Consider the following 9,821-nt stretch of genomic DNA (forward strand, 5'->3'; position numbering starts at 1 on the left):
CTATTCGTTACAATGTCACTTCTTTGCTCATAAAATGTAGTAGTGTTGAGCAACAATGGTATCATTACAATAAATGATTGCAATGCTTTACGAACTACAGCATCATGTCTTGGGGATCTCATTCGTTGCAAGTATAACATACTGGACAACAAGCTTACAGACGGCAAACTTTCCGTAAAATATACCGGAATCAAACAAAACTCAAGTATATTACCATTATCATAATCATCCAGTATAACATACTGGAGGACAAACATTTAGATGATAGACTTCTCGTATAATATACTGGACAATTTATTATAAAACTCCATAAACAAAAAACATAATCAAAAACCATTCAGTATAAAATACTAGAAAACAAGCCTTCAGAAAACAGATTTTCCGTATAATATACTACACCAAATTTATTACAAAAATAAAACTCCATAAATAAATAATGGTCTAGAATTAAAGAACATAATATACTGGAACTATATTTATTGCAAAAAAATCAAAATTTTAAATATGAAGTCCAACACATTGTTCTGGATTTCAAGTTTTAACAAGAACTCGAGAAATCTATAATGCAGTTGAAAAAAATAATACTTGAAAATTAACCCTAATATACAGAGACTAGAAAAATATTTGAACAACTTATCAAAACAAATTACGCAACGATTACAACATTACAACATAAAACTAATAACAGAGTGACAAAATTATCAGAAATAAGACGAACTACTGAACAGAGAAAAAATCATAAATGTTAAAATACCACAAATATTTAAACGCTAACAGTACAGAAATCAAACTTAAAACTAACGAAACAACAATAACAACGAAAATTCAAACACATTATTGTAAAAACAACACTCACCTAGATAATTTTGAAGAAAATTGTACCTAACATAGACTAAATTCAAAGAAAGTGCTTTCATGAAAGCGAAATTCTTACACTGCTGTAAAAAGAAAGAGAAGAGCAATAAAAAATGAAAAGTAACTAAACAGGATGTTAAAAAGTTCAAGGGCAATTATGTCATTTACTAATACATCTTAAGTTAAAATGGCTAAAAATCGTTTACATTAGCGATGGTTGCTATTTTTGGATAGCCAGCCGTAAAAATGGCTACGCCATGCCATTTTGACCCGAATTTAGTGGGCGTTTGGACATAATAATTGTAAAATTTCAAAACAAAAGTGAAATATTTTTCCAAGTGAAAGTGGTATTTAAAAATTAGAGTTGTGTTTGGTCATGAATGCAATTTTGGATTATTTTTGAATATTTGTGAGTGATCTGAGTGAAAATTTTGAAAAACAGATTTTTGGAGTTTCTCAATTTTTTGAAAAATTCCAAAATTCATCTTCAAGTGAAAATTGAAAATTTTATGGTCAAACACTGATTTAAAAAAAAGTGATTTTTTTTCGAAAAAAAGTGAAAAAATTCTTCTGTCCAAACGAGCTCTTAATATTTATTTTGTCTAGTTAGTATATATAGATTACACATAATAATATATTATATATAAATTATACATATATTATATATTCTCTAACTATTTTTAGCTTACAATTGGGTGGACGGTTATTTAGGTTAATATTGCACATTAAAAGCATGGGCTGAATAAATGAACCCATTTACGGAATAGTTTTTAAACAATACTAGTCTTAGGGTATGCTCATTGCATGTGTACCCCGTCTCAATAAGTATAAAAAAATTAAAAATTATAGTATTATTATATTAAAAATTATATTTGAGTTGTAAAATAAAATTTAAAGAAAAAAAATTTAGTTTATAAAAATATTAATTGATGATTCTATTTAGCTAATTTATTAAAGAAAGAGTCCCTATTCCAAAGAAGTCGTCAATCATTTGGGGTCATGATAAAGTAAATAGAAATATAATAAAAAGCCATAAAACTAGAAAATGAAGCAATCATCTGCTACTTTAAGAGAGAAAAAACAATCAGTTTCAGCTAGATATTGTTACCTCGAATGCATTAGAGAAATTTACAACTATTTTTAATCAACTTCACCATTTGACTCAACAGCATCCTTCTAAGCTTCCAATATTTTCGCAGAGGTAACTTCAGGACAGAAAAATGAGAAATTAACAAACGACAAATATTAAAATATACAAGGATACGTGTAATACTATCTCTTGCGATTTAAGCCATCATGTCATTTTAACTGTTGCTTATGTAAATTTTCGGTAAAATTTAGTTGCTTTACTGGTCATATTATTTTTTCAGAACCCGTTAATAAGTTAAGTGACTTTATAGTAATAAGAGTTAATTTAATGACTTTTGACGAAAAACTATAAGTTAAATGACCATTTGTGGGACTGCTGTAGCTTTAAGAAAAAATCTTTAATGCCAAAAAGTATATTCGTAACTCTCGTATGTGTGTAGTTTATTTGTATGTAATTTTTTTTCTTTTTTGTGCAACGAATTTAGAATGGAGTGCAGATGAAGTTTCATTACCCTAACTTGTTGTTGGAGCCCGGTGCGGGCTCGATTTTTTAGCCTCATGGATCTTGATCATCCCCAACTCTAGTCCTAAAAAGGATAAGCGGTCGTTGCAAATATAATTCGGTCAAAAAGTCCGGATGTCGAATCCCACAGAGAACTAAGGCTTAGCTACATTTGTTCAATATCGAAAAGAAACACAAGTTCAAATAATTTTCTAGTTATAAAAATTTGATTTTTATTTCTACTAATTAACTAACAAATATTATAAAGCAGTAAAATTATCAACTAACAAGGATGAAATTGGAGACAAGCCTAAGGAGGTCTAGAGTTGTGATTTCCCCAATTATCGGAATCCTTCCTGCTACGTTTTCTATAATTTCGCCTAAGTATTCTTTACCGACCGTGAGTACTTCGGGTGTCGTAATTCTCTTCCGAGCAACTACCACAATTTACTAGACATATTCTTCCGAACTACGCTAGCTGGCACTAATTCACCGCTCACTAAAATCGCACCAAGGTTTCGTTATTCCTAATCCCATCTTTAAACCCTCCGTATTGATTCCTCACATACGATAGGAGTAATGTTGTTCAACAACTACCTAAATATGTACTCTTTTCCAAGCAATACATACTAAATAGGCACAGTCAATTGATGACCATTCAATCAACATCAATAAATACGTAGTTGAACAAGTAGAGAAATCCAACGGCTCAATTATATAAAAACATAACAAGAATTCATCCTACAAAAGGTTTCATTAAAACCCTAGATAACAAATTAGCTATTCATAATAGTATACAAAACTACAATACTAGAATTCATAACCAATAATGAAAATAGGAAGAAGAAGTGAAAAACTCGTAGAAGAATTCTCCGCCTTGATCCTAGTGTGTTCTTGCCTCCTTACGTTGAATACCCTCTCAAAAACCTCTCCCTTTTGGTCGAATCTACTATAAAAAACGTCCTCCTCCGTTAAGACATGTTTAGGGAGTATTTATAGGCTAGGGTTGAAGTCCTTGAGTCCAAATCCGAGTCGGAGTCTTTTAAGCCGCGACTTTTAATTACCGGGCTATAGACCTCGCGAGGCCAGGCTTATAGCGCGGTTAACCTGGCTATAGACCTCGCGAATCCTGGTCTGTAGCGCGGTCAAGATGGCTATAGACCTCGTGAAGCCTGGTCTGTAGCATGGTCAAGCTGGCTATAAACCTCGCGAAACCTGGTCTGTAGCGCGTTAGACCAGGCTATAGAGCTGGCTTTACTTGGCCTGTAGAACGGTTTGGGTACTTGATGCTTTTTCGCTCTTTTCTTGCATTGTTTGTCCTTTTTTTGTGCAACTTTCATTCGACTATTTCTTCCGATGTTCCTACATATAAAATAACATATTTTAGCTCAAATATCGCACAATTAATCACTAAACCAACAAAATATAAGGCAAGTAATGTACTAAAAGTATAACATTTTGTCCTAACATCACCACCCCACACTTAAACGTTGCTCGTCCTCGAGTCAACCACCAAATCATACTAACCTTGAGCACTTTATTTTCTTTTAGCACATCTGAAGCATACTATACCTATGACTATGGTTGATAGCAACAATTAAACTTTAGCATATTCCTTCAACACACACTTCCCTTTACTCTATGCCATACTTTAAAAATTTATTCAACAACAATACAACATGCTTATAACAATCCTAGCCTCACAAATCGACTCAATATCACAATGCATTAATGGCTTGAACATTTAACATCATAGAGGCATCTAATAACGTCACTTATCCCTTGCGAAATCATGTGCCCTCACAACAAGAACAAAAGAGTAAGTTGAATTCACACATTCGAATCAAATGCTCAAATATATTTTAAGGACTCACATATATCAATGAAATTCCTCACTCTCACAAAGAAGTTACATGCATGCACAAAGTACAATAGGCTTGCCCATTATGTAAACATCTACTAATGTAGGCTTGCTCAATCTAAAATCAATTAGGACTTTTTTATGGTTGTAATGTGGGCTAAGGGAAGGGTAAGATATATTTTGGATTAGTGGTTCATCCTTCTAAGTACTTTAACACATCACATAATAAACTTCAAGCGCAAATTCTTCAATCCACTTCAATTTTACAAACAAGATCACCCCAAAAATATTCCTTCTTTCTTTAAGCACTACTTTACTTTATACCCCACTAGCAAGAACAAGACAATAATTTATTCATCTATATTTTACTTTTTTTTTTACTATTGTATTTTGAGCTATTAAGCTCGGATTTGGGAGATTTTAGAGGGGATTTTCACCACTTGGATTGGGGTAAGTATTTTGGACTCGGTTTTGATTATATTCCATGATTCCATCTTCGATTTTGGCATTTAATTGATGATTTTAAAAGAAAAATTGGGGGGGTTTATCTAAACTTTCCTAAAGTGAATTATTGAGATTTGAACATCGATTCGGAGTCGTATTTAAGCGAAATTAGTATGGTTGGAATTGAAATTGAATGGATTTTCGGAATTTGTGAGTTTTGTCGGGTTCTAAGGTGCGGCCCTGGTTTGACTTTTAGGTTGACTTTAAATTTCTTATTAAATATTTGATCTTTATCGTTTGGGTTGGTTTCTATTGGCATTATTTGATGATTTTGAGTTGATTTTGGCTAGTTTCGAGCCGTTCAGAGGTCGATTCACGTGGGATGGTATTTCTAGAGGATTATTTGGCTTGCTTGAGGTAAGTATCCAATCTAAACTTGGTTGAGGCACTCATTGCCTGAGTTATTTGTGATAGCTACGTGCTATGGGTGCATATATGTGTGGGGGTTGAGCCTATATGCGAGCACCGGGGTATTTATCCATGGTCGAGGTAGTGCTTAGGCTATGACATGCCTTGAATTGATTGATAAGCTTCATACTGTGATGTATCTCTTATTTGTACCCCTTGTTGTGAGCTATTTGAGCCATGTTGAGGTTTCATAGAGGTCAATCTCCTAGTTTAGCCTGATAGCTGCTATTTTGTGATGTATTCACCTGTCTAAAGCTATAATATCACACTTTCACAGGAATACATCTTAGTATGTCTCTTATACCATTTCAGGATTATGAAATTTGATGTTATTCGATTATGTACATGTATTGTTGCATATCTACTTTATGTGTGATATGGTTTGGACTGGTAGTATGTGACCACGCCGGGCGGATTGTGATATTGTGCCTATGACTATGCCGGGCGGATTATGATATTGAGCTTGTGACCACGCCGAGCGAATTGTTATTATTAGCACATGAGTTGTCTGTGCACTTGTTATATTATTAGCACATGATTTCTCCGTACAGCACGTGAGTTCTCCGTGCAGCACACGAGTTCTCCATGTGATTGGTATTATTAGCACGTGAGTTGTCCGTGCAGCACACGAGTTATTCATGCAGCGTGTGGATACAGATCCATCCCCCTAGGGTCACCCTCTCATGTTTCTCTCTTGATGGTGTACACACGGATTATGGGAAACCGACGGGTTTCTAGTTGATGTGATATCTGGGAGAGCTGGTTATTGGTTTGGTTTGGTTACTGGGATTTTGATTTGGGTTGGAGAGCCGTGATGTGATTTCTATTAGGATCGATTTACGCACCACAATGGATTGATATTTGGTTATTGCATATCATCTTTATTTGAAAATTTCCTTGACTGTTTACCTAATGTAATTGCATATCTTCTTTATATGTTGGATTGTCGACCGAGCAAAATATTTTAAAAAGAATTGTGAGCACCCAAGGTGATTTTATCTGTGGTATTCTGATTTGATCATATATCTATTCTATACTTGTTGGAAATTTATGAACTTGTACATGTGACTGGTGAGTATCATTTATAATTCTTGCTTCTATTACCTCGCCGAAGTTAGTTATGATACTTATTGAGTACATGAGATCGGTTGTACTCATACTACACTTCTGCACCTCGCGTGCAGATTCTGAAGCTGAGATGCTATGGATGATGGGAGCTAGCACAGAAGACGTACCTGCGTGATTTGTACTACTAGTCCTTGGGTTATTGTATAAAGTTTTAGTTGTTTTATTTATTGATCCCTTATTATTCTCAATTGAATTGTGTTGACTATTAGTTGGCTTACCAAGCGGGTTAGGTTAGGTGCCACCACGACTAGTGGATTTTGGGTCGTGACAGCGAGACTTGCAGACCCTGAACACCAACAGTTAATTAGCTATGCCAAAACTATCTGCAACGTATCTGAAACTAACCCGAGCCCCTCGGGCTCCAATTCGATCATTCACACAAGTGTAATAACATCATAAGAACTTTCTCGCAAGCTAAAATCATCAAAATAACTTTTGAAATCATGAATCGATTATTAAAACTCAAGCTTTTCAAGTTCAAAACTCAATTTTCCAACTTTTCACATAATGCATCAAAACGGCTTGGGGTCACCCGGGACCCCAACCAAACATGCGTACAAGTACTAAACCATCACGCGAACCTACTAGAATCGTCAAAATACCAATATGAGGTTGTTTACCAAAAACGTTTACCGTGGTCAACTCTAGCCATTTTCAAAGTCAAAAATCATATTTTCTTTTACATTTCACATATAAATTTTCTGAAATCAACACGAACCACACACACAAGTCATAAATCATCAAATTGAGCTATGAAAAGTCTCAAAACATATAAAAGGAAGCTAGTACTCAAAACAACCTATCGGGTCATTGTATTCTACACCTCTAAAAGAACGTTCATCCTCGAACGGGCATAGAATGTACTTGGACTGGAAAGAAGGTGCGGGTATCTACTCCTTATGTCGGACCCGAACTCCCAAATAGCCTCCTCAATAGGTTGATCTCTCCAACACACTTTCACAAAAAGAATACTCTTAGATGTCAATTTTTGAAGCTACCGGTCTATAATAGCCATCAACTCTTCCTCATAAGTCAAATTCTCATCGAGTTGCACCATGCTGAAATCCAAAACATGTGACCTATATTCATGGTACTTCCGAAGCATGGAAACTTGAAATACAGGATGAGCCCCCGCTAGGCTAGGATGTAATGGAATCCTATAGGCAACCTCCCCAACTCTCTCTAATATCTCAAATGGGCCAATAAATATCGGGCTCAACTTTCCCTTCTTCCCAAGTTGTATCATGCCCTTCATAGGCGACAATAGAGAAGAACCTCCCCACCCTCCATTTATGTCAAATCCCGAACCTTCCTATCCGCACAACTCTTTTGCCTGGACAGCACTGTACGAAGCCGCTCCTAATCACTTTCACCTTTTTGGAAGCATCACGAACCAAGTCTGTGCACAACAATCTAGCCTCACCGGGCTCAAACCAACTAATTAGAGAATGACATCCCCTCCCTTGTTAGGCCTCGTGCAGAGCTATTTGGATACTCGAATGATAGCTGTTGTTGTAGGCAAACTCCACTAGAGGTAAAAATTGGTCCAATTGACCCACAAAATTGATAGAGCATGCCCTCAACATGTCCTCCAAAATCTGAATAGTCCGCTCAAACAGACTGGGGGTGAAACGCAGTGCTCAACTCAACCCCCGTGCCTAATTCACACTACACGACTCTCCAAAAGTGTGAAGTGAACTGTGTGGCCTCGTCTTAAATGATAGAAATATGCACACATTGCAGGCGAATAATCTCCCGGATGTAAATCTAAGCCAACCACTCTGTAGAATAGGAAGTCATCATCGGAATGAAAGGGGTGAACTTTGTTAATCGATCCACAATGACCAAACAACATCGTACTTCCTCAAGGTCCGTGGTAACCCTACCACAAAGTCCATTTGTGATGTGCTCCTATTTCTACTCCGGTATCACTAACTTCTGAGTCAACCCACCCGATTTCTGATGTCCATATTTCAAGTGTTGACAATTCAAACACTATGAGACATGTCCAACAATGTCTTTCTTCATCTTTTGCCACCAGTAGTGTTGCTTTAAGTCATGGTACATCTTCATGACACCTGGGTGAATGGAATATCGTGAACTATGAGTCTCTTCAAGGATCAACTCTCTCAACCCATCAACATTCAGAACACAAATCCGGCCCTGATGCCGCATAACACCATCATACCCAATCACAACCTTTTTAGCACCACCCTTTATCACCGTGTCTTTCAACACCAACAACTGAGGATCATCAAATTGGCGAGCCTTGATGCGCTCCAACAAAGATGACTGGCTTACAACACAAGCAAGAACCCTACTAGGATCCGAAATGTCCAACCTTACAAACAGGTTTGCCAAAGCCTGAAGATCCATGGCTAATGGCCTCTCCACTGCCAGTAAAAATGCCAAACTGTCCATGCTCTCTACCTTCCTACTCAAGGCATCGACCATCACATTGGCCTCCCCCGATGATATAATATGGTGATATCATAGTCTTTCAATAACTCTAGCCATCTCTGCTACCTCAAATTAAGAACCTTCTATTTGAATAAATGTTGGAGACTTTGATTGTCAGTATAAACCTCATATGACATGCCGCATAGATAATGCCTCCAAATCTTGAGCACGTGAACAATATCTGCCAACTCCAAATCATGCACAGGGTAATTCTTCTCATGGAACATCAACTGATGATATGTATAAGAAATCACCCTACCATCCTGTATTAATACCTCACCAAGTCCGATACGCTATGCATCACAATATACAGTGTAAGATCCCTAACTTGTGGGCAATACCAATACTGGGGCTATAGTATAATGACTCGGCCGGTCGTTTTAAGCATTAGGATTCCATTCGGTGATTTGAGGTCTTGAGTAGCTCCATACATTGTATTCCAACTTGCGTGCATGGTTGGTTTTGATTTTCAGCTAGTTTGGAATTGATTCAGAAGAGTAATTCTTAATTTAAAAGCTTTAAGTTAGAAGAGTTGATTAATATTTGACTTGTGAGTAAACAACCTTAGATTCATATTTTGATGGTTCAAATAGGTTCTTATGGTAATTTTAGACTTAGGCGTATGTCCAGATTTGGATTTGAAGGTTCCTAGGTTGAATTAGCTCTTTTTTGCGAAAGTTGGCAATTTGAAGGCTTAAAAATTTCATATGATTAACTGTGAGTTGACTTTGTGGCTATCGGGTTTGGATTGTTATTCTGGACCTTGAATATATTCATTTTTTTATTTGAAACTTGTGTGCAAAGTTTGGTTTAATTCCGAGTGATTTGGTAGGATTTGGATGCTTGGGTTGAAGTTTGAAGTTTATGAACTTAAGAGATTGATCTTGATCGGTGATTCATGGTTTTGTTATTATTTTGTGTGGTTTAAGGCTTTGAGTAGGTTCATGTTGTATTTTGGGACTTCTTGGTATGCTTAGACGGGGTCCCGGAGGCCTCGGGCGAGATTTTGGGGTG

At 36.3% G+C, this 9,821-nt stretch overlaps 1 protein-coding gene across 1 annotated transcript; it reads right to left on the reverse strand.

Annotated features, from left to right (window-relative positions):
* Window positions 1-8,342: 8,342 nt before the first annotated feature.
* On the reverse strand, window positions 8,343-8,801 carry LOC138900007 (uncharacterized). Its single transcript, XM_070186707.1, has one exon. The coding sequence runs from the start codon at window positions 8,799-8,801 to the stop codon at window positions 8,343-8,345; it is 459 nt and encodes a 152-aa protein (XP_070042808.1).
* Window positions 8,802-9,821: the final 1,020 nt, after the last annotated feature.

The sequence above is a fragment of the Nicotiana tomentosiformis genome, chromosome 10 (assembly GCF_000390325.3).
Source record: "Nicotiana tomentosiformis chromosome 10, ASM39032v3, whole genome shotgun sequence".
NCBI classification, from domain to species: domain Eukaryota; kingdom Viridiplantae; phylum Streptophyta; class Magnoliopsida; order Solanales; family Solanaceae; genus Nicotiana; species Nicotiana tomentosiformis.

Bases quoted from the DNA above. Each gene is read 5' to 3' on its own strand.
- LOC138900007 (XM_070186707.1), bottom strand. From the start codon at position 8,801: ATGGTCGATGCCTTGAGTAGGAAGGTAGAGAGCATGGACAGTTTGGCA.